At 34.5% G+C, this 26,617-nt stretch overlaps 2 protein-coding genes and 1 long non-coding RNA gene across 4 annotated transcripts in view; 2 read left to right on the top strand and 1 right to left on the bottom strand.

The window, feature by feature from the left end:
• The window catches only part of LOC125839619 (uncharacterized), a 30,134-nt gene extending 21,402 nt beyond the window's left edge, over window positions 1–8,732 (bottom strand). Inside the window, exon 1 of the long non-coding RNA XR_007443690.1 lies at window positions 8,656–8,732. This is a non-coding gene — a long non-coding RNA (uncharacterized LOC125839619). The remainder of the gene's footprint in view (window positions 1–8,655) is intronic.
• The window catches only part of LOC125839606 (proteinase inhibitor I-B-like), a 164,599-nt gene that overhangs the window by 9,743 nt on the left and 128,239 nt on the right, over window positions 1–26,617 (top strand). The gene's annotated exons all lie outside the window — the stretch shown is intronic.
• The window catches only part of LOC125839614 (wound-induced proteinase inhibitor 1-like), a 126,432-nt gene that overhangs the window by 69,010 nt on the left and 30,805 nt on the right, over window positions 1–26,617 (top strand). Inside the window, exons 2-3 of the mRNA XM_049518611.1 lie at window positions 8,714–8,778; window positions 9,221–9,310. Of these exons, the coding sequence (XP_049374568.1) occupies window positions 8,730–8,778; window positions 9,221–9,310 (139 nt within the window). The 5' untranslated portion in view covers window positions 8,714–8,729. The remainder of the gene's footprint in view (window positions 1–8,713; window positions 8,779–9,220; window positions 9,311–26,617) is intronic.

Genomic DNA, 26,617 nt, shown 5'->3' with positions numbered 1-26,617 from the left:
CTAGCAGCTACAAACAACTCCTTTCAATCCCAACCGAACCACCGAAACTTCATTCTAACAGCGAACCAACAACCTATACTACACAATTCATAATCAACAGATATATCCAACAGTGTCTCAACATCAACCTCATATCCTCATGTAAGAGCAAATAGATCACATATCACATGAAGAGGGGCAAATAGGAAAAATCCACACACCACAGACAAAGATGAAGTCAAATGCGATGCAAATGCAATAATGATGTCATGTAGTCGTGATGCATGTCTGTCCTAAGATACAGATCTGTTGACGTAATCAGACCGCGCTGAATACTCAAATCAGAACCCATGGGGGCCACATATGAACCATGTATCACCGCCGAAACTAGATCCCATCGGCATCCAAATCGCTAGCCGGAGCTAGTCCATCTCATATATCTCTAGCCGGAGCTAGTCTCAACTGTGTCTCATATCCATCCATCTTCATATCAGTGTCTCAGAACTCATGCAACAGATAGTTCACACATGAGATGAATAATGAATATGCACATGTCATCAATCACAATCATATCACGATCACATCATAGTATTACACATCATCTGTCTCAATCACAACCATATCACGATCACATCATAGTATTACACATCATCTGTCTCAATCACAACCATATCACGATCACATCATAGTATTACACATCTTCTGTCTCAATCACAACCATATCACGACCACATCATAGTATTACACATCGTCTGTCTCAATCACAACCATATCACGACCACATCATAGTATTACACATCATCTGTCTCAACATCATTGTCTGTATCAATCATAGCCTACTCATGCTCTTCTATCCCCTCAATATCAGTTATCACATGACTTATTCAACAAATTCAAGTCACATATAACACATTTAGCTCTATTTATTCCCCATCTTTCAATTACAACAATTTCAATCAACAAATAAAACTCATCCTCAATCCCAATTACTCCCCAACACAATTAGGAAAGTAGTCATGTGTAGTCTAAGAGTTTAACAAAGTTTAGAAGTCACTTGCCTCAAAACACTTCAACTAGTAACTCAAATTTGAGTTTTACCTTTCCGAGCACGCTCCAAATCACCACAATCTATTCATAAATGGAATCCCACAATCAATACGAATCTAACAACACCAATATCGTGAAATTTGGAGAAAAGGGTAAAATGGTCAAAAAAAATCTCGTTCCGGAAAATATTCTTGAAATCTAGAAATCTTTAGTGAAAAATGTTCCCCAAGAAATTTAGAATCCAATAGTGAAAACCGTTTCGAAAAAGGAGTTGAAATGAGTTCACAAACTCAAATTTTCTATTAAATTCGGATTAGGCACAAACCCCCAAATTTTACAGTTGAGATCTCAAATTTTGATGTTAAAATCCATAAATAATCGATGGAAATCAAAGATATAAGTTGGAAATAACTTACCCAATGAATTCCTTGCGAAAACCCACTTGAAATCACCTATTTTCGAGCTCTCAAAGTCTAAAAATGGAGAAATGGGTATTTTTCAAGTTGGGGGAAAATGGCTACTGTTTTTTTGAATTAAAAAGGACTGCTATTGCAGCTGAAACACAACAATAACACCAAAGTTTAAGTCCCCGTTGGACCCTTGGGATTCGTTCGGAATCTCATGCACACAAACTAAATATGTACCCCCACTAAATTCGATGTTCCGGACTCAATGGAACCGTCGGAATTTGAATTCGAGGACTCCTTGACCTGAAATTCAATAAGATGCCAAGAAACTAGTTTAACGCCAAAAAAATTCGAAACTCAAACGGAGCGTCTAAAAATTCAACCAAGACTCATTCTAGACTTAGAATCGCCTCCCAAAACCAACGGTACTTTCGGAATTTCAATCTGAGCCTCGGAACCTCATATGTTGACCAAAGTCAACTCTTTATCAAAATTTCACAACTTTAGCAACTTAGGACCTCAATTCTTCGTTTCAACTCCAAATTCGACTCCGTAACTTCACACAGACCTGTTTCGACATTCTAGAACTGCCGGAATTGACGGAAATCCGATCCGAGTCCCGAAACTCCAAATGACTCGACAAAGCACTTTTTAACCAACTTAACTCATAAAAACTCAACTTCTCAAAAACTCAACTTTTTACCAACTTTTCCTCAAACCAACTTTACAACCACAAAACATGGGACTCGGGGCAACTACCGAAAGGGCAAAATAGTCATTTCCACGAAAAATTACCAAAATAACCTTTCGGATCATTACAGATAGTTCATGCATATATTTATCTTTTTTCCATAGATTTAAAGTGTGGTACCTAGCATTTAAATTGCAATTGTCAGACTAGTCCCCATCGCCACTGCACCCCAAAAGACAAAAACGTGAATAATGTGTTGTACTTTCTTTCTAACAAATTAATATGGTTGAGGGACCAGTACTAATTAAAATATCATCAAAGGTTAAGGTAGAATTATAAGTTTTTATCATCAAATGGATTAACTATTATTTTTTCATCTTTAATTAGAGGTTTTTATATAAATTCTTTAGATAATTATCTGATTTGATTTACATCAGAAAAGTAACATCTTTGGGACCATATATTTAATTAATGTGTGATAGTTAGGATTTGAATTGTAATTGTCAAACTAGTCCCCCCACCCCCAACTCCCTCCCCACCACATCCCAAAAAATAAAAATAAAATGTGACAATATGTTATATTTTCTTTGGAATAAATTAAGGTTGAGAGACCAATATGTATTCATCTTTAATTAGAAGTTTTGAATTTGAGCATTGGATATATAAAAAAAACTTCTCAGTATAAATTTCTATTAATTGAACTTCAACGCGAATATCAAATACCAAATAAAAAACTTTAAAAAAAATAAAGAAAAATAATGATACACAATTGAGAAGAATACGAAATCTTGTTGATTTTTTTAGAAAAAAATAAAGAAGTTTCTCTTTTAGAATATCAAACTACTTTAAGTGGATTTTACTTCATTTAAATCCAGAAGTTTATTTAAACAAAAATATTCCCCATTTTAAAAATAATAACTAAAACTCAGCATTATGCACCCAAGTCCCAACCTTTATATTTCCAATTTCTAAGGAGGAAAATGACTTCCTAATCCTTTTTTTTTTTTTTTGTAAAGAAAGATTTTTTTTTTCTTTAAGCATAATCAAGATCTTCTATGTTATTTTTTAGTATTCTAGCTCCCATTAAAAAAAATCATATGATTAGAAAATATTCGTAAATGATTATAAAATTAAATCTCATTTCATTCTTGTCAAATTTATAATTTACAAAATAGTAGTATCAATGGATCGTGGATATCCCCGCATATTATGTTTGAATTCAATTTTCACTGTCCTCCTTCACATCCTGTGTGTAAATTAAAAAAAATCCTAATTAGTTGATTTAAAGGAAAAGGCCATTTTGTCCCTTACCTACAAATTGTCAATATCAATGAATACAATATTGAGAAAATCAATGTCATCGATGTATTTATCATTCAAAAATTATTTCAATGTATCAACGAATATGGATGAACAAATAAAAATAAATAGATGAATTAAATAATACTAGTTGATTTTTCTGTGGTTTTTTCAAAAAAGGAGAATAAAATCTCCAAAAGGAAATTGGGGTCGTTAGCCAATAATTGCATATTTGAACCATTTGACTAAGAATAGAGTTATGAGTCGAAATTTTTTCAAATGAAAGATAAAATTACTCTACATAAAATGGAGATATATTTGATCCTCTTTTTATTTCCTTACAAAGTTTACAAAGATTCGCTTTTAATATCAAAATATCTCGAATACAATTCATAAGATCTGAATACTATATGATTTTCAGTCAAATGGTAATCTTAAGTTTTGAGGGTTGTTCTATTCTAGTCCTTGTATACATAAAAATATTTTTTCCAAATTCCTCTTATTCTTCTTTTTTTTTTTAAAAAAAATTCCTCTTATTAATTTCTTATAAAAATACAAAAGAAGAAACATGTTTGTCAATTACATAAAAAATATCAGAGATATCTAAAGAGTAAATGCATGATATATTGGATTCACACACAACTTAATAAATTGAAAAGCAGAATAATTAGGAGCAATATATTAATATAAAAAAATACAAACAATTATAACACATTTTTTTATGTGTTTTATATACTGACAGAATTACTCATAAATAAGAACATGTCATTAGGGGACCATAGCAATTTTACTTTTTGGTATCAAATACGCACCGCGTCTCAAGTGATATTTAGCTATTTGAGATTCAAATTATGCGAATTTTAACTTACATTTTAAAAAATATTCATTTATCATATTGACATGAAAAGAATTGCATTATATAATACATTTTTATTTTTTTTTAAAAATAAGGCTAAAGGAAGTAATAAACTATATATTATATTTATTAATTATTTAATAAACATGATTTTGTCACGACCCGAAAATGGATGTGATGACACTCGTCTTATTCCACCAAGACAAGTCAGCCTAAAACTCAATCATTACAATAAAATGCGGAAATTTTATAATCAACTCAAAAATACCCCCAAAATCTGGTTGTCACGTGTACAAGCCTCTAAAGTATTACAATTGAATCAAAAGAAAAATACAAGTCTCATATGACATTGTTTCTAGAGTAGAACAAGATCATAAACAGGAGTAAGAAGGATCATTGAGAAGACAAACAACTACCTCACAAATCTCCCAGAAGCCTCGAAAAAGAAGAGAATAACAAGTACCACAAAAATCCAGGCTCGTAACCTACAAAAATTTGTAGAAGCAAGGGGTGAGTACCAAACCACACGGTACTCAGCAAGTAAACCTCTAAACACGAGCTAAGGGGATAGAATACAATTACTCCTTACACCCCAACCGAACCTTCACAACTACAATATGTATAAAACCAACCCAACCTAACAATTCACAATTTACAAAGCACATAGCTCAACACAACACTCTAACAATTGCATATCCTCAACAACAACAATAGTTTCATATCCTCAACAACAACACTCTAACAATTGCATATCTTCAACAATAAGCTCAATATTCATCAGTCACAAGTTCCATAGAAAGTCACTCATAAGATCAGCAACATACAAGATTAAGTTCACCAATAATAAAGAAGTGCAATGCAATGAAATGCAATGTCAAGTATAGTGATGCATGTCTGACCTAGTGATACACACCCGCTGTCTCTCAGTCCGGGACCCATGGGGGACATATCTGTCCATGCATTCATCGCGGCGCGCGATACGACCCTCGATAATAGTAACCATCGCGGCGCGCGATACGTCCCTCAAAATATAGTATTCGTTGCGGCGCGCGACACGTCCCTCGAAATATAGTATCCACCGCGGCACGCGATACGTCCCTCGAAATGGTACATCCTCTTTATTTTCTTATTCTTTCTCAATGCATATAACACTTGTCACAACCATGTCTCAGAACAATGCAAATGACATGTTCACACAAATAATGAAGAGATGACCATTTTCATAACATTGCACAATTCACAACAACACAATCAGGATACAACATCAACAATGATTCAACAAGCCTTTCAAACAATTCTCAACACATCACACAAACAATTGATCACATTGCCTTTTATTATCCCTTTCTCATCATTAGAATTAATCAATGTGGACAAGTCAACCTATCACCAAGCATCATTACCCTAAACACATATTAGAAGGAAATACATGAATTCCATACACTTAACAAGGGTTTAGAAATCCACTTGCCTCAAATAACCGAACAATCACTCCGAGACTTGAGCCTTCCCTTTTCACTGAGCTTCCAAATCAATGCAATCTATTCAAGTACATAATAACAATAAGATTTCAAAACTAACAACACCCATATTACCATAGGTTTAGCCTAGACCCAAAAACTCACCCCAAACCTCAAATCAAGTTCTTAAGTTTCAAGCCTATGGTTAAGTCTAATTTCCTCCAAATATCATAAATCTAATGGTATTCATATTATACAACAGTACCCCTATTATTCAATTACATTCACCCCATCTATAAAAATCGAGAACTAGATCATACCTATAAAATATATTTCTACGATGAACTTAACCCATCAAATAGTAACAACTACGTAGAATTTACACCCATACACCTTTCCTGTAATCACTTTAGTTTGACCAAGGATTACCAATGATTAGTTGCACTCACCGTCCAACAATTACTCCAAAACTATTGATCATTGACGCCATATTGATATTCCACTGAAATTGGCATACTGCCAAAGGATGCATTAACATTAACTTCTCCAAAGCTAACTAATAACATATCACGTAATCACTATATAATTATTAACTAATCATTATTCAATCACTTATAACCCTGCAAATTATTTTTCTTAAATCACGAACATCATATATGATTTGAATTCAACATTGATGCTACACTTTATCCCTACAATAATAATAATAATAAAAAATACTACTATGACCCTCCGTTAATTAGGAATTAGCTAATCATCTACAACATATATCAATTTGAAAATGATTACCTCAAGGTATTGCTCCTATGCGACGGTGCCAGAGTATTCCCCCTTTTTTTTTCAGCTTCTTGTTTTTAGTCACACGTTTAGGTCAGTTTTCTTCCACCTCTTTCTTTTCTTTTTAAAAAAAAATTTAATTATGTATTAAAAGTAATAATTCCTACTAATCTATTTAAATATTTCAGACTTGGCCCATTATTATTAATAATAAATAAATTACCAGCAAATTAATTAACTATAGTTAAATGACTATTCAAAATTATAAAAAGAAAGACATTTCGGGTCCGGATCATTACAGATTTTTACTTAAATAACACTTATTTTGGAGCAAAAAAAATAATATAATTGAATATTGATGAGCGAAAATTGTAGACATAAAGAGTGCGTATAAATGCGTGCATGGTTGAAAGGTATAATAATAATTAGAAACAATATATCAATATCAAGTATCTATAATTATAAACCACATTTTTGTATGGTCTATATACTCATAAAATGACTAATGAATAGAAACATTTTATAGGGGACCATAGTTTTTATTTTTTATAAAAAAATATCCCTTTCTTTTTCTCCTTTTTTTTTTTTCAAGCACCAACTCGATAAACTATGAGAACTATTAGTGATGTAAAAAGAATAAGAATGATTTTGTTTATTATATTTTTAATGAAAAATGATAAATATATCTTCGAACTACCATAAATAATATGTGAAAATCCTCCATTATACTTTGAGGTTTGTATATACTCTTATTGTTAATTTTGAGTCGTGTATACCCTTAAAACTAACAGATGGACACGTGGTTTTGTCTCAGTAATTTACCTGATTTTATTTATATTTTTACCCAAAATAAAATTCAATAGATTTATCATAAATTTTATATTTGTTTCAAAATTCATTAAATATATATGTTAAAATTAAATTTTGGAACTCATGTAATATTATTTGAATTCGTTATCGTAAAATTTAGAATTATAACATTTAACTCCTAAATCTGTTTCTATGACTTACAAAATGATTCATGAATAAAAACATATAATACCTAGGGACCATAGCATCTCTATTTTTGCTAGTAAATCTTTTTAAATTTCGTTTTATATTGTTTTTTCCTTGTCACTATAGCTAATTAATGCATTGAGAAGGACTTTGAAAGCATAGATAAAACGTGCCATGTCATTTTCTGAAATTTCCCCACTATTTACTAGATAAAAAATACCTTTTAATTTTTTCAGTTAAATATTTTGAAAATATACCATCACTTATTTTCCTTGTCATTATTCTTTTCTTTCTTGGCTAATGCAGTGTATATATGCCAAATGTATTGAGAAAGAAGTATATAAAATTTTAGAAATATTGACAAAAATTTTGAGTTTGAGCCTTGGATATAATTTTATATATATGATTGAACTCCAAAGAAGTATATAAAGTTTTCGTATACATTAATCAAAATATGAATAAGAAACTAAAAAACGTAAACAAAAATAATGATACGCAATTAAGAAGAATACAAAGTCTAGCTAGCCTTGTGATAAAATAAATAAGTCAAATTACCAATAAATTAATTAAGTTTCTTTTGTTTCCCCCTATATTTTGAGGCAATTTTATTAATATTTTAATAAAAGAAGTATCTCTTTTAAAATTTCGAACTACTTTAAATGGATAATCCTTCATTTAAATCCAAAAGTTCATAAAATTATTCCCCTTTTAAAACAAAATAATTAAAACAATCTTTATATTTTCAATTTCTATGGAGGAAAATGATCTCCTAAATCCACTTACAATTTTAATTTTCTTAAAAAAGTGAGCTTACAAGTCCAACATGTATTTATATATTTATAGATCTTCTATATTATTTTGTAACAATCTCCTATAAAATAATAATAAAAAAAAACCTATATAACTATATATATATATAACTAACTAACTATATATATATATATATATATATAGTGGTATCAGTGTGTGTGATGTGTCCCCTACACACTATACCTGAATTCAATTTTCACGGTCCCTCCTCACTTTTCGAATGTAATTAAAAATATATCAAAACATAATATTTTTTTTCCTTATCTTCAAATTGTTCAACATGTGGTTGTTAGACACCACTAGTACGGAGTACCTCACTACAATGAAGGCAACCTCTGCCTATAAATTTGTGTGATGCACTCTTACAAATTCACTCAATTCCTTCTACTCTTTACAACTAAAAGAAAATGGAGTCAAAGTTTGCTCACATCATTGTTTTCTTTCTTCTTGCAACTTGTTAGTACCTTACTTTCTCTGTATATATTTTATTATATATACACACATGCAAGAATATTATTAGAGTTGTAAATTATTTATATTTCTTTTGAGGTATATATATAGAGAGACTCTATTAGAGAAAATATTAGCTCCGCCACAGTTCAGATGAATCTCCTTCTACCCTTGCTTGTGCCAGAGGTTTTTAAGCATATCATATTTTTTTGACGATCTAACTTGAAATGAGAAATACACTATAAATAATAACGTAGAAGAATTGTTACACTATTAGCGTGATACTTAAAAGACAACTATAAACAATCATTCATAAAAAAATAGATTAATGAGCTAAAATATTACTAAGGGGTTCACTATAATTATACCATGTTAAAATATAAAGAATAACATTTAGTTGAATGTATATATTCTCATTAATTGCAATTGAAATGTTTTTTTTTTGCAGCCTTTGAAACTCTCATGGCACGAAAAGAAAGTGATGGGCCGGAAGTCATAAAACTTCTAAAGGAATCGGAATCTGAATCTTGGTGCAAAGGTAAAATTCCTTTAAAGGATTACTTTTTTTTTAGCTTTTCAAAAAAACAATTTTTGCTACTATTAAAAATGCTTGTTTTTTTAATAGAGTCTTGGTGCCCTATCTAACAGTTTAAACTTTTAGATAAAATGATTACACATTTTAATATGGTATCAGAGCAAGCAGTTTACTTGGTTACACACTTGAATATCAACTCCATGTTTGCTATTATTATAACACATAGAGTATATTATTCTTGTTCTTTGTTTCTCTCATTGTAATTAATTAATTATGTGTATATATATGTAGGAAAACTATTCTGGCCAGAACTTATTGGTGTACCAACAAAGCTTGCTAAGGAAATAATTGAGAATGAAAATTCACTCATAAATGATGTTCGAATAATATTGAGTGGTTCTCCAGTCCCATTGGATTATCGTTGTAATCGAGTTCGTCTTGTTGATAACATCTTGGGTTCTGTTGTACAAATTCCTGTGGTTGGTTAATTAATGGATTATTGAAGTAAGCAGCCACATGTCAAAAATAATTAGGGTTCATGTTGATTAGAATGTCTTCATGTATTCTTATATTTATGTAATGGAATAAATAAGTTTGGCTTAATTAAATGTACTCTCCTTACTTAATTCCTTTTAAATATTTCTTATGACAATTCTTCATTAGATAAAATATTATATATATATATATATATATATATATATATATACTTATGTAGTCATGTAAGATATCGCATACGCTTTCTGTAGTGATATTTTCAAGATTCAGATTATGTTTTAATTTACATTTTAAAGAATAACTTTTCATTATATTGACATGACAGGAATTGCATTATATAATACTTCTGAATATTGAAAAAAAGGCTAGAGGCCAAAAGTAGTAAACTACACATTGTATTTATTAATATTTTAATAAACGTGATTTTTATTTAAATAGCATTTATTTTGGAGCGAAGAAAATAATACAATTGAATCTCGATGAGCAAAAAATATAACATAAAGAGTACGTTGTCACGACCTAAAAGCGGACGTGATGATACTTGTCTATTTCCACCAAGACAAGTCGGTCTCAAAATCCAATAGCACAAAAGAAATGCGGAAAGTAAAACAAGAATAACATAAGAGCGGAAAACTTATTCAGTCTAATATAAACTCAAAACCTAATTGTCACGTGTACAAGACACTAATGTATAAAGTGCGGAATTGAAAGATAATTACATGTCTCTGTGTCTTTGTTTCTCAAATAGAACAGAGAATAAAATAAGGAACAAGACGCCCCGTTAGAATGACAAGCAGCTACCTCTAAAAGTCTTCTAAAAACCTTGGACATAGACGAAGAGAAATTACACAGAACCGGGCTCGGAACCTACACAAGTGTAGAAGCAAGGAGTGAGTACCAACCAACACGGTTCTCAGCAAGTAACCTATTGAACAAGGCAAAACTAGCTAGAATACGAGTACTTCTTTCATCCAACCTGAACCTCCTCAATTTAAAACCTACATAAATATCAACTCAACCTAATAGTTTCACAATACACAGTTCACAAGGCTTAACAATCATAGTCCAATGGTCATATTTCGCCAACCAACAAGTATCAATGATATCAACCACAAGTATCGAATGTATCAATCACATGTATCAAGTTGATCAATCACAAGCATCAAATATATCAATGTCAAGTATCAAGTTCATCAAATCACAATAATCAAACACTTGTCGGAACCATTTTTCTTCGGTACAATGTCACTAGCCGGAACTATTTCTCATCGGCTCTATATAGTATCGTTTGCTGAAACCATTTTCCTTCGGCACAATATCACTAGGCAAAACCATTTCCCTTCAGCTTTATATCACATCATGAGATGAAACCATTTTCCTTCGACTTTTAATCATATCCTTAGCAAGAATCATTTCCCTTCGACTTTATATCACATCACTTGTTGGATCCATTTCCCTTCGGCATAATATCATATCACTTGTTGGAACCATTTTTCTTTGGCATAATTTCACATGTCTCATCACGGTGCACAATAATCAATGCAAATAAGCAATTTCACACTATAAGAAAGAGACAACAATTCAAGCAATTCAAGTCCACAACACACCCCGAGCCTACAACCTAGACGTGGCCGGCACTCGAGAACCATTGCTAGTCCCCAAGAGAACCATTGGCCTGGCTGACTACTTAGCGGAAGACTTACTCAAGCGACAATAGGCTTAAAAACAAAATTTAGAACATTTAAACTCAAAGTAATTACTCAACTCAAACTGTCTGGTAAATACTTAATAATATATGTATAATAGTTTGCACAACATATCAAGGAAAAGTAAATCCTGGGAGACTCCTCAACTCTATCTATCTATGAAGCCTCTATTATTCAAGATGGTGTCGGGACAAGACACACGACATCTCAAGAACACTGACTATAAAATAAATGTGAAGTCCTCCGTAATGCAAGGAGGCTTACTCAAGCTATCTAAAGTGGAAAGTAAGCTCAACGAAATGCATTTTGATGATCCTGAACACCTATATCTGCATCATAAAAGATGCAGGTCGAATGACATCAATACATTGAATGTACGTGTATATAGTATAGTTGAATGGATAAATAACTGAACTGATAAGGCTAAAAGAATACTTACCTGAACTCAACTCAATACAAAACAATAACAAGAGATGATAGTATTTAAAGCTTCATAAATAAAATATTTTAACTCAAGGATGTATATGAAAAATACAATAAAATACTCTTTACTCTTATTTGGGAGATTCTCTAACCGACAACCATCACTATGAGTTACGTGATGATACAACGTCTCACCCACGCTGTCAAAATTGTCCTATATTTTGTTGGGATATAGGACACCTCAACTAAGTGGATCCACTAAAGCACTGCTCTAAAGCAATAAGGAGTCGTCTAAAAAGTACGATCCTTTACCCATGTTGGATACGTGGTTTATGAGGATTTTGAATTTTCTGAACTTATCCACATATCGATACTCAATACTACTCCCAACAAATATACATACCCATGCTCAAATGTATAAAACATACTCTTTCTCAAATTGAGCTAATTGCTCAAATTATCCTCTTAAAAGAGGTAACTTTTCTTACATATCTCTGAAAACTCTTTATGAAAAACAAACTTCTCTTTGTAAAAGTAAAAGTAATACATTTGGGAATCAATTAGTTCCCTTAAAATTGTACTAAAATCTCTCTTTATACTCTACTCAAAACACTTCTTTACTTTCTCAGAAAATCAGTTTAAGACAATTATTTGGTTAAAATGATTCTCAATAATAACTCCTTGAAGACTCAAATACTAGGGTTCATGATGAATGATAGTCATGAACAATCAACTCAAGAATCTCAATGCATAGTATATAGCAACTCAAAATTTGATAATAGAAACTCAAAATTCAACAACTCATCTCAAGAATTATCAAAATAAAAGATGTAACCCTAGATTAACTCTTACGGATAGAAAGTAGATGTAGGGAGTAAGGACAAACTCAATCATCACTATGATTAGCCTTTCATACCTGGATGAACAAAGTTCTTGGCAAAATCGGTGAAATCTCGAATAGCGCTTGAAAACCTAGTTTTTTCTCCTCTTGGAACCTTACTCTAATGACTGAAGTGTTAATGGACGTAAAAGAACTGATTAACACTATATAAAGCCTTAACTAGGTGTAAAAAGGTCAGAGTTTAGGCTTAGAAGGGGTGGAAAAAGACTGAACTATCCCTCTTTAAAAGCTGACGAAAACTATCCACGGGACTATCTGCGGTTCGTGATTTGATCTACGGACCGTAGATCTCATGATCCGTAGAATTTATATTAAATTTTAAGGCTCAAAATTTCATTATACGGGTCCAATCTACGACACGTAGAAGATTCTACGGACCGTAGACCAATCAGTAGACATAATACTAAATTTCAGGCTCAAAAGTCATTCTACTGGTCCAATATACGGCCTGTAGAAGTCCCTACAGCCTGTAGAATGAGAATTCTCATTGTTTTCAAGTAGTAGACACAAATTTCAAAAGGGAATTAGGGTCGTTACGTTAGCAAATAATCTAAAATAGTAACATATAAATAGAAATAAAGAGAGTAACAATATGTAAATGCATGCACAGTTGAAAGACATAATAATTAGGAACAATGTTTCAATATCAAGTACCTATAATTATTTACCATATTTTTGTGTGTTTATGTATTGACAAAATGACTCATGAATAAAAACTTTTATAGGGGACCATAGTTTTTTTTTAATCTCTCTCTTCTTTTTTTTTAAAACAAATTTTAGGTCCATAGCTAGACCCATTTTATTAAAATCTACACAAAACAAAGTAACCCAGTTCGTACAAAACAGATCGGCCATGGGGTCAGGAAACTTTTTGGTAGTAACTTGGAATTTCCTAACCTAGTCCAGATTTGGATGAAATCGGAGTCAGAAAGGTCTAGGGAAATCTGGTAACAATTGGGTGATTTAATTATGATTTTGATTACATGAATAGATAGCTAAGACGTTAAGGAACTCGTATGACTTTACGAAATAGAATTCGGGCGAGTAAAATTCCCGAAAATGATCTTAGCGTGAATGGGTGGTTTTTGAATGTCAAGGGTTGAAGGCGTGTTGTGAAATGGGGGCTTGGAATTCAAATTCCAGCATTTTGTCTCCGTGCATGCCGCCGTAGCGGGATGACTGCCGTTGTAGCGGGATGAGTCCCGTCGTAGAGGGACAGACATGACTTAAGTCGGAAATAAAACCTCAAAAATATTTTATTCTGCACTTTTTGACTTTGAGAGCTAAGGAACGATCCCAGGGATTTTCTTGACAGTTTTCCACCATTCTTGAGGCTAAAGGTAAGGTTTTAACTCCCCGAATCCATTTTTCAATCCGTAGAACGTAAACTAATGGGTAATTATCGATGGAGGAGAGTTTTGATCTGGAATTTATGGTGGAAAAAGCCCTAATATGGGTTTTAGGAACTTGGGTTTGGTCTAGGCTTATTGGGTTTGTTATAATCCAGATAATTAGAGCTTTGATTGTTGATCCTTGCATTTATTAATTATTTGTAGACCTAGAACAAACGGAAAAATTCGGAAAGGGCAGATTCAAGTGCCTTAGGGGATTCAAGCTTGGATTCGAGGTAGGTGATGGTTGTGATTTCATGTTGGTGTGATATATGGTTATAATTGCTCATTATAATGTATGCATGTATGCGAATGTTGCATTATTGATCACCATAATCGTAAATGAGGATAATTGAATAATTGTATGCCATGAATCACCTCTTGTTGTATTATTGTGAGAATATACATTATGATTGTGATTTGTTGAATGGATTGGGTGTTACGTTCCGACATACTAACTTGGATCGGTTGCCACGTTCGGGCATAAATATAGGATCGATTGCCACATTCCGGCATAAATATGGGATCGATTGCCACGTTCCGACATAAACATTGGATCGGGTACCACGAACCGGTACACTAACAGTTTGGGTTGGGGTTCCATGAGAGGACCATTGAATTGGGTTCTGTGGGAGGACCATTGAATTGTGTTGTGTATCTACTTGTGTTGATTACGTTCATATATCTAATTGTGATTGAGGTTAAAAGACTGTTTGTTGCTCTAAAATGATAACCAATGGGTATTACTGAGAACGTGGAATGCTTCATTGATCCTGAAAAGATGACTAATATTGTATATGTTTGGTATATGCCTATTTTATAATGTTGTGGTTACTTGCATGTGTTTCACTTATTGGGATAGCCACGTGATCCTACCAGTACACTGTGGTTGTGCACTGATACTGTACTTGCTTGTTCTTTGTTGAGTACAGGGCATCTTCAGGCATCTATTGATGACCTCAGCTAGGTGACTATTGAGTGTGATCGGATTCAAGGGTGAGCCAATTCTTTCAGGCTGTCATGGATTTTTATTGTTTAGGTTCACTTTCTTCGGACTCAGACTATTTGTTTAAGGTGTTTGTTTAGTTTCGGGGTTGTACCCCTTGTTCTTAGACTTGTCGTTCGTAGAGTTTTGGTACAATGACTTTCAGGTTCTAAGGGTTAAGACTTCCGCATTAGTTTGGTTAGTTATTTTTTTAAACCTTTGGAGTTTATGGGAATTCCGTATCTCTTTTTGTCATTTAAACATGCGTCCATCTCTTTAAATGCGTAGTATTTGGTTAAGTTGTATAGTTCGGTTGTAGTAATGGTTCTCCCACCGGACGGTTAGTGTGGTTGCCAATCACGACGATCTGAATCGTGACAATTAGACTTTTTAAAACCTTCCCAATCATATCAGCTTCTCTTTGGTATCGGTCAGTTCTGTTAATTTTCATTTTTTTTAACTTTTAAAATATCACCTCAAAATATACTACTAGTAATTCAGTAACTTTTGCCAAACCTTGAATTTACACTATGAAACCCGTTGGTATTGGTTCAAGTATCAAGAAACTATTTGTTTGACAAGTTGAGGCTTGTTACAGGATCCGGTCAAATATAATGTACACTTTTTATTTACTTAATTACAATGAAAATATATCTTTGTGTGCCACTCAGAATGAACTTAGGACATTTTGCCTATTGATATCAATTTTTTTTGGGGTTTTCACTTGGTGTTTGGTATTTGCATTGAAGTTTAATTAATTTGGATTTGTGCTGGATAAGGCCACATTCGAGGGTTGGCGCTTCCTACCAAGGATTTTTTCATACCCAAGAATCATTTAAATATTAAAGATGAGATTGATATGATTATTGACTTAATAATTATATTTTCAACAGGCTTCATCATATTTCTTTTTTTTTTTTAGTATTTTGCGGATGTAATTTATCATGTTTAATTATATGATCATCTCATTTATAAGCTTTAACGATTCGTCAATCCATAACAAAAAGAAAATCAAAATTGGAAAAGACTACAATTACATATACAATTACAATAAAAATAAGGAACATTAGTTTTATTTATGCTGAAATAGTACTAGAGTACATGAAGAGACTATATTTAATATCTCCCCTTTATTTATTTTTTCATAACATAATGTTCCCATAGAATAATTAATTAACCCATTTTGGGAGTAACTTTAACAATGGCCTCCCAGTCAACAGCCAGAAAAACTCTACCACAAACATAATTAGCTGGCATAACCATACCAGGAAATAAAACCCTAATATGAGCTATGGGATTTTCCTTCTCAATTATTTTCTTAGCATATTCTGCTGGCTTCCCAACAAGTTCAGGTCATGATTGCTTACCTAAAATAATTACAAATATAATGACATAGTTAAAAAAAAAGAAAGAATTATTTTGACTATATTATCCTTAGCTTCAACACTAGGTAACTAAAATGAAAATATTATAATGGACATCATGGTAAAATCTTCATATTAGTGATTATTTCTTAAGGAGCGTGCAGAGTCCAAAGAAGTGAAGTACAAGTGAATAGAGGGAGTATAATATAACTTGAATCGCCATGCTCTTTAGTCTTTTCGGTACTTATCAATTTAGAAAAATGTAAATTTAATTTTCAGAAATCTTATTTTTTAGGAATAAGTAAATATTTTTACTGTGTTAGTAAGGTGAAAATATTATAATATTTTTGTTAGAAATTATAATTATGTTATATTAGTGAAAAAAATCATAATTGTGTGACCATTTGTGAAATTTACCTGTCTTTGAAACTATAAGAAGAAGAAATTAAAACGTATAAGAGGAAATTAATCACCTGGGCAAAGTACAAATTCGCCATCATTTGGAAGTTGCGTACTTCTATGTCATCACCAAAATCTCTTGCAATCAGTGATTGAAAAACTGTAATTAAAATAAATAATTACATATTTGAGAGATAATATATACATATGCACGAGCATTGACAGAGTTAGTAGTTTTACTAAGAGGGTTCAAAATCCTGTTAGGGAGGCTTGCCGGTTAGATAAGATAAGCCTTACTAATGAGCCTGACAAAAAGAGTTCCTTCTTTGTTTACGTCTAATTTGCAGAAGTGGCATAGTTTGTTTACATCTATTCCTATTGAGATTAGGTAACTCCTGGTTGGCAATCTATTACGTTGCCATAGCCAAAGAAAGTATTTGATTTTGTTGGGGCATGCATTTAAGTTACCATATCCATTTGAATTTTGATGTATTTTGTGTGTGATCAAGTAAGCTATTGTGCAGGAACCTGTATAGTCAGATTTCCTTTTATTAGCATTGAAACTTCTGCTGGCAATACGATGGGTGTGGTCGTTTGGTTAGTTTCAACCATTCTCGGGATTATTTCTGCTACTCTTCTATTCTAAGTGGCCCTTGTATCAATTCTCTCATAGTTTGGTAGCCAACTGTCGAACCAAAATGATGTGTTCCTGCCATTTCCCAAAACACTCACCATTCCTTTTTTACAAATATTCCAACCTGTTATTACATTTTTCCAGATTGTACTGTGGGAGACACTCATTAATACCAAGGCTAGCTACACATAATTCAATTTTATAACAAGGCTAGCTAGATTTTGTATGCTTTGGAGTTTAATTAATAGAAATTTTATATTTAGAAGTTTTTTTTTTTTATATATTCAATGGTCAAATCTGAAACATCTAATTAAAAATGAAAATATGTTTATCTTTCCACATCTATAAAGATATTTTTGTTTACTACGGTCCCTCAACCTTTTTATTTGTTCCAAAAAAAAGTATAACGCATTGTCACGTTTTATTTTTATTTTTTGGGATGTAATGGGGGGACTAATTTGACAATTGCAATTCAAACTCTAAGTACCACACATTAATTAAATCTATGGTCTCAAAGATTTTAGAGTCTAAAATAGATATATAAAGTGATTAATTTTTGAATTCACGTGAATCCAATATTGTAAGGCGCTTCACCAATAAGAAAGCACAAATAAAGAAAAAAACAAAAGAAGAAAAAGAAAGGGCTATTAAAAAACAAAAACTATGGTCCCCTATAAAATGCTTTTATTCATGAATCAATTTGTCAATATATAGAACACACAAAAAATGTGGTTTATAATTATAGGTACTTGATATTGATGTATTGTTCCTAATTATTATGTCTTTCAACCATGCATGCATTTGTGTACGCACTAGTTTTAAAATCTGAAGAAGTAAACACATGAGCTAGTCGAAGGGGTTCAAAATCTACTAAACAACAACATACATATGATAAGATCTCACCATTCCTAACTAGTAGTCTCAAATTAGAGTCTTATTAGAAATATAAAAGTTAAGGTGGCCGGTGGGTATCGAGTAACTCAATCATCAATAATTGATGGTATATTCTCAAAATATTTATCTTTCCACAGCTATAAAGATATTTTTGTTTACTACGGTCCCTCAACCTTTTTATTTGTTCCAAAAAAAGTATACCGCATTGTCACATTTTATTTTTATTTTTGGGGTGTAATGGGGGGACTAATTTGACAATTGCAATTCAAACCCTACGTACCATACATTAATTAACTCTATGGTCTCAAAGATTTTAGAGTCTTAAATAGATATATAAAGTGATTAATTTCTAAATTCACGTGAATCCAATATTCTAAGGATAGATCTTATCCGGAGAATGCACACTTCACCAATAAGAAAGCACAAATAATAAAAAAAAAAAAAAGGAAGAAAAAGAAAGGGATATTAAAAAAAAAAAACCTATGGTCCCCTATAAAATGTTTTTATTCATGAGTCAATTTGTCAATATATAGAACACACAAAAAATGTGGTTTATAATTATAGGTACTTGATATTGATGTATTGTTCCTAATTATTATGTCTTTCAACCATTCATGCATTTACGCACTAGTTTTAAAATCTGAAGAAGTAAACACATGAGCTAGTCAAAGGGGTTCAAAATCTACTAAACAACAACATACATATGATAAGATCTCACCAGTCCTAACTAGTAGTCTCAAATTAGAGTCTTATTAGAAATATAAAAGTTAAGGTGGCCGGTGGGTATCGAGTAACTCAATCATCAATAATTGATGGTATATTCTCAAAATATTTAACTAAAAAAGTTAAAAGGTAATTTTTTTCTAGTAAAGAGTGGAGAAATTTCAAAAAACGTGTCATGTCTTTTTCTGAAATTTTCCACTTTTTTTTACTAGATAAGAATTACCTTTTAATTTTTTTAATTAAATCTTTTGAGAATATACCACCAATTATTGATGGATGAGTTACTCGATACCTACCCTAACGCTTATTATAAAATTCACCCAACCCCTTACTAACTCCCTATAAATATCCATGTGTAACCAATGAGTCTTACACATCACACAATTAAATAAAAGTAATGGAGGGAAAGAGTATGCTCAAGTTATTGTAGACACGTAATTTTTGACCGAACCTAAACTTTTACACCATTTTTAGAGCTGAAATATTTTTATAAATTTAAATTAAATATTTTTACTTTTATCTTATTTTATTAATGTCACGACCCAGACCATCGTGATTGGCACCCACACAAACCCTCAGGTGGGAAAACCATTACTACAACCCAAACAAACAAATTTTATGAAAACTAACGCATTTAAAGATACAGAAGCAAGTTTAAATGACAATAAAAATGGAGTTCCTATAAACTCCAAAGGTTTAAACAATTAACTAACCAAACTAATGCGGAAATTCAACCCCTAGAACCTGAAAGTCATTGTACCAAAACTCTACCAAATACAAGTCTAAGAACAAGGGGTATAACCCCGAAACTAAACAAACACCTTAAACAAATAGTCTAAGTCCGAAAAGAGAGGACTTAAACAAGAAAGATCCATGGCAGCCTGAAAGAAATGGTTCACCCTTGAATCCGGTCACACTCAATAGTCACCTAGCTGAGGTCTATCAATAGCCGCCTGAAGATGCCCTATACTCAACAAAGAACAAGCACGTGTAGTATCATACACAACCACAATGTAGTGGTAAGATCACGCGGCTATCCCAATAAGTGAAACACATGCAAGTAACCACAACATTATAAAACAGGCATATACCGAACATATACAATATTAGTCAACTATTACGAACAACGAACAGTTTCACGATTCTCACATATCACAGTTATATCAATTTAGAGCAACATACCGTCCTCCAATATCAATCATCATTAGATATGAACGAAATCATCAGAAGTAGATACATACTATTCAATGGTCCTCTCACGGAACCCAATTCAATGGTCCTCTTATGAAATCCACACCCAAACTGTTAGCATATCGAAATGTGGTACCCGATCCAATGTTTATGCCGGAACGTGGCAACCGATCCCATATTTATGCCGGAACGTGGCAACCGATCCATTCAACAAACTACAATCATAATTACAATGTATATTGATACGCTTAAATTACACCTCTTTTCAGAAGCATAAGAGATCGTTATCACGTAAAGAACTCAACTTGTAGGTTGGGGTCGATCCCACGAGGAATATGGTTTAGACTTAAGTTCAATAACAATTATATTCGTTTAGCCAATGTATTTCCAAGACAAATAAGTAAAAGAGGGGGGGGGGGTTGTGTAACAAATTTTGGAAATTATGAAAGTAATTAGTAAGCAAGATTAAAAATTTTGTTGTTATCAAATTGAGAAGGAAACTAGGGCATACCTGTTCCCCATAAGCTCATAACTCCGTAATCCTAGTAATAGCAATCCCTTCCTAGTGTATTACATGCAAAGCGATAAGTTATGTATCTCTAAATCCTTGGTCCGATATCTTGAGAATTTCATCTCGCACCTTGGTCCGGCTACGTGTGTATAATTTACTAACCCTTACCATTACGTTATATTAGACGTCACATTGATGTATGGTTTAGTTTTCACCCTCGCACCAATCAACATTAATTCTATTAGATAGTATCACACTAAATATATGTTGATAATTCTTTTCTTATTAACTACCTCCTTGGTCCGGCAGGTAGCAACAAGGCGAGTTCTAACGTTGCGCACCGTTAAAAAGACTTCTATATGAAAGAATTATCAATGCATGCAAAACACTATTTGGGAATTACTTAGTTACTACTCATACTTCGTTAATCGCTTATGGTTTCCACAACCCCAGTTGTGGATTTAGTTACCCATATTAGTAATAACATAATTCATATTTTTAGAAGAAGAAATCATGAACTTACGTAATGAGAATGATAAACCCAGAATTTCAACTTGAATTTCCAAACCAAAATCTTCAAAACAAGCTTAGGAAATTAAGAATTGCTAAAGTTGCAAGTTAATCTCCAAAGCCAAAAAACTAGGACAAAAGTAATAAAATGCAACCTCTAAAAACGAGGTTTACATGCCCTATATATAGAAAAATAAGTCCTAACTAAAAAGGAAACGAAATAAGGAAATAATGTTTCAGGACGCGGTTTTAATCGATGATACTGACCTATGGATCGTGGATTGATCTACTGTCCGTAGGTCCCTTCCATGACTCAGGACTTAGGCAAATTTCTAACTTCAAAATCTTCAAATCTCTGAACCAAGTGATAGAGCACCAGTATAGACCGTGGATTGATCTACGGTTCGTGGATCCTCCTTCGTAGCTCCATACTTAGAATCTTCAAAATTAGGTACTAGAACCCCTCTCTGAATCATTTGACATATCAACAGTACGGTCCATAGATCAATCTACGGTTCGTCGATTGCAATAGTGGTTCCACACTTGGTCAAGAATTCCCTAATTTTCCTTCAAGCCTTGCATGCCCATCTACGACACCCATCTACGGAGCGTGAATGGACCTACGGTCCGTGGATCACCTTCGTAGATGCCCTTTTATGCATATCCTTCAGCTACGTCTCTCAGTTTCCACGTCTGAACATATTTCCTGCAAACATGAGAAAAATACATAAAAACCAATACAAAATGGCCCTAGACACACAACTCCTAACTGAAATGTATTAAAAATACCATAAACTCACGATATATCAACACCCTCAACTTAAATTCGTTGTTTGTCCTCAAGCGACGCACTAAAACTCTAAACGACACTTTGTATAGAAGAAAGCATTTCAAGCACAAGCAATCACATGGCTCTCTACCCCGACTCTCTTCTCGAGTGCAAATCTTTTCTCTCAGACTCAACAAGCTAACTTGTGCAGATCTGGACATGACAAAGACTGGCCAACCAACACACAACATACACTGTTTTACTATCACCAATGTACCAACTTTTCGACAATGTAACTAGTGCCCTTACTTCAAACGAAATCCCTTTTTCACACAATAAATTTGATTTTGAGTACAAGGATTTATTCAATACTCACACTCAGAAGTAACTTCAAGTACAGTTAGTGCTCAATACCATAGGCTTGCCCTTATTTTCACTGCTTAGACTCTCCAAACTAGGTTCTAGGATCATTATAGGACTTTCTTGGCCTGTAACGTAGGCTCAGGGTCAGGTGTGGTACATTTTAGTGACTTTCTGCCCTCCTTGACATTACATTAGGCTTTCTACCTCTTTTTGCCCTATTATTGACATCCTAGCGTTTTACCTTTTTTCCCTTGATTCTCTTCAACCATGGATGTGACTTTAGACTTTGTAGCTCTTTATTTTTCACTTTTATCTTTTTCTTGCATTTTATTCTTTTCTTTAGCTTTCCACAAGTCACATCCTTTCCTCTTTGTTTTTTCTCTTTTTCAACATCAAACTCTTTCCATACCCATTTTTCTTACGGTTTCCTCTTTCATAGCCACCCTCAACTTATGGATTTTCCATTGGTTGAGGTGCACAATACCCGACGTCAAATCAGGGCCAAGATTGAGGTTACTATTTACATTAGCCACCCTCAACTTAGGCTTTTGGCCTAAGTCGAGGTGCACATGTCCAAGGAGGGACCGAGGCCCAGTAGATTATGGGAAGGTGAATTAGGGGTTTAGAAAGAAATGATCTAATTTAGGCTCAAAGCATTTGAATCAAAGGGAGCATTTATTTCATTTGGTTGGATTCTTCTTTTAGGCAATTTGTGGACTTATCAGAACAAGGGCCTATGATCACTTCCTAGCCTCTATAGTAGATTGTCTTAGCATGACTAACCGGGCAAGTTCTAGATTGGGACAAAAACTGTTTGAACAATTAACTATTCACACACACTTTTGGAACATATTTTCATTATCAGGTTATCAGATTACCCAGTTCAAGTTTTAGCTTAAGTCATGCCATCAAGTTGGTTCATTATCATGTCATACTCAGAGCCAACACATTCAACTCATTCTAGCCTACATATTTTAAAACATATCACAAAAGTTTTTGGACGGGTATCATTTCTTTCAAAAAAGTTTCATATTTTTGCCATCATGCTTCATTCTTTCTCATGCTTCTACACATACAATCCTAACACATGCCGGTTCGACAGAAATTAAGCAGTCTCTTGGGGGAAAAGAACACAGACAAGAAAACCCCAAGAGAGGATTATGAGTTGGATTACTCAAACTTCACCCTATCACTCATAATCAATTTACCCCACCCCCAATGAAAAATAGGTGCAATTGTCCCAAATGCACACAAAAAGCAGTAAAAAGTAATGGATTTGGGTGAAGCAAACTTGTGGCGCATAGCGCCGATGAACCATCAACAAGCGGGTGGGTCCGGTTTCCCGAAGCTCGCTACATCAACATTGGGGCCACCCTCAGTACTGCCCACATCAGCAATCACAACACCCTCAGTAGTGCTACCAATCAGTATAACTGCACCATCAGTGGTGCTCACATCATGACCCACAGTATTCGGAACATCCAAAACGGGCATAGAACTTGATGCCCCAGCAACACTCTCACGAACCCTCTCCTAGTGCAACTACTCATCTATTATCGAAGCCCTCTTAGCATGCTTCTCCTGTTTGTGCTCCCTCTTCTTGGCTCTTTCAACCTCGAATGTGTATCTAGATTGGTGTCTCTTACCTCGGGCACATGTGGGATTGGGCTGCTCCTCTGCGTCCCCATTGAATAATGCATCAAGGACCGTATCATTAGACAAAATAGTAGGTGCAACCTGAGGCTCAACTGCAGGGGTGGCAAGAATGGCATCAACGTTGTCCTGGAGACTGGCTAACTCGGTCCGAAAAGATGATAGATCTGTGGTAGGGACCGGTCACTCAAGGACTCTCAATTCAAAGGCATCGAGGCGCTTATTAACGGCCTGGATCTTTAGGTCCATCATGTTTTCGATCCTTCGCTTCATTCTGGCCTCGAACTTTGCTATCGACTTTTTTATCCATGGCTGGACATGGTGGAGCAGCGTGACCATCTGAGCCTCCAATTTCTGAACCCTAGCTAGCCAATAGTACAACAACAGCTCCTAAAGGTGAGGTGGATCTGGACGAGCTAGGTGCCCGATTTGCGGCCTGAAATGAGGAGGTCGGGACATCATCAGTGTGGGCTGGAGGGGCAAGATCATCACCCTGCATCTGCTCTGCAATATCTACTAAATTATCTCCCATGGGCGGGACATCAATTTGTGGCTCTCTGCATGGTGCCGTCACATTTGCCTCATCCCGAATGAGGCCTATATCAAGTGTTCCCATGGGCCGGATCAACTTGTCACAATGCTAGATCGGCACTCCAGAGTCTCTACATAATTGGAAAATGAGACAAGGAAAAGGGTAGGTGGTGGAGGCTTTAAAATCCCTCTCATGTATCTATGCAATGAGCATGCGGGCAAAATTGATCTTGAATTCCGCACCAATGCTGCCACCATGACCGCACGGTCCCAAGTTAGTGCGTTGTCAGCCTTCGTGGGGGAAATCCGATTGTGAACCAATAGCCAAAAAAATTTAGCCACAAATGTGAGAGTGGCCTTCTTGATGCTCACGCTCGGAGTGGTGACCCACTCGGCTCGCTCTCCGTCAGAAACAATTTGAGTAGCCAGCCAGTGTAATAAAATCTCTTTTCTCGATGCTCCGCTGGAACTCTCCATCCCGACAGTGTCCCATCTGTAATCAAATTCAGCCGTGTTGAGTGCCCAAGAGTGATCAGGGCCAGGACCATAGAGGAACTGGCGGATGGTGGTCTCAGAGATGTCTACAGAAAATCCGTGCACTAGTGTAGCTGTGAGGGTGCCTGGGCAGTGAGTCTAGCATTCTTATGGATAGATCCCCGAAGAGTAGCCACATAGGAAGCATAGAACTCCCTCACAATCTCCTCACTATAGGTGCTATGTTCTCGAGCCATCCACTCACACTTGTGTCGTTGAAAGAGCCGGTGGATTTCTGGTATGGTGTGTAGGCTCCCAATGAGGACTCTACGCTCTTTTGTAATAAGCCGAGCAATCTTCTCTTTGTCATTTTTCATCTTGGCATCTCGATAAATTTGCCAATGGCCCTCAACACACCATCTGTTTGGCTCCCCAGCCACCGGATCAGGGTTGTAACTTCGTGGCCCGGGACTTCTCTCGAATTAGTGGCCTCATCAGACGACGCAGTTTTGTCATGTGAACCTGAGCCTGTGGCGGATCCAGAACCGAAGCCGAAAGCATAGGCAAGCTCAGAGCCGGAATCAGAGGCGGACTCTGAGCCGGAAGTAGAACCAGCCTCAGAACCAAAAGCAGAACCAACCGGTGATCCGATCAGTGTGTTCTCCTTATCAGATTGGGAGACAGTGACTACGTCGGTGACTACCTGTCGGGATGTATTCTGGGTAGCCCGAGGTGCAGTAGGGGATGTCCTCGTATCCGGTAGAACATATGCTGGATCTTTTTCTGTGTTCGTGTCTTCATCAATCATCCCAAAAGTAGGTGCCACAAATTTTGATTTGCCCCTTTTGGAGTAGGTCACTTGCTTCTTAGGCTCCATGGTACCTGTGGATGTCTAATTAGTACCAAAATAAACTCATCACACACTCTAAAGATTTTAGAACTAAGAACGAACAAAATAAAAAATAGAAAAAAATTCAGACAGTGGCTTCAGTGGCCACATACGGTGGGAATCTACAGTCTATAGGCTGACCTACGGTCCGTGGATCCCTTCAGTAGATCAGAGGTACCAAAAAGTTGGTCTCTGATAGGAACCACAGATGTGCAGAACGGTCCGTAGATTGATCTACAGACCGTAGTCCACTTTTATGGTTTCATACTCAATGGAATTCTCATGTGCCACCAACCACAGACCTGATCTACGGTCTGTAGATTGACCTACGGACCGTAGACGGGGTCTCGTGGATGGGATTTGTGCCAGGTCTCAGACATGCTTCGATTGAAAGCCCACATTTTCCCCATATTCAACAATATCCTAGTCTAATCATATATTTCAACATAGATTATGCTAGTTTGTCATTCTAAGGGTTCCAATTACTCAATTTTATAAGTATTT

This window comes from Solanum verrucosum, unplaced genomic scaffold (assembly GCF_900185275.1).
Source record: "Solanum verrucosum unplaced genomic scaffold, falcon-dt-bn FXZP01000306.1, whole genome shotgun sequence".
In the NCBI taxonomy this organism is placed as follows: Eukaryota; Viridiplantae; Streptophyta; class Magnoliopsida; order Solanales; family Solanaceae; genus Solanum; species Solanum verrucosum.
This window is presented reverse-complemented; position numbering and strand designations above follow the sequence as displayed.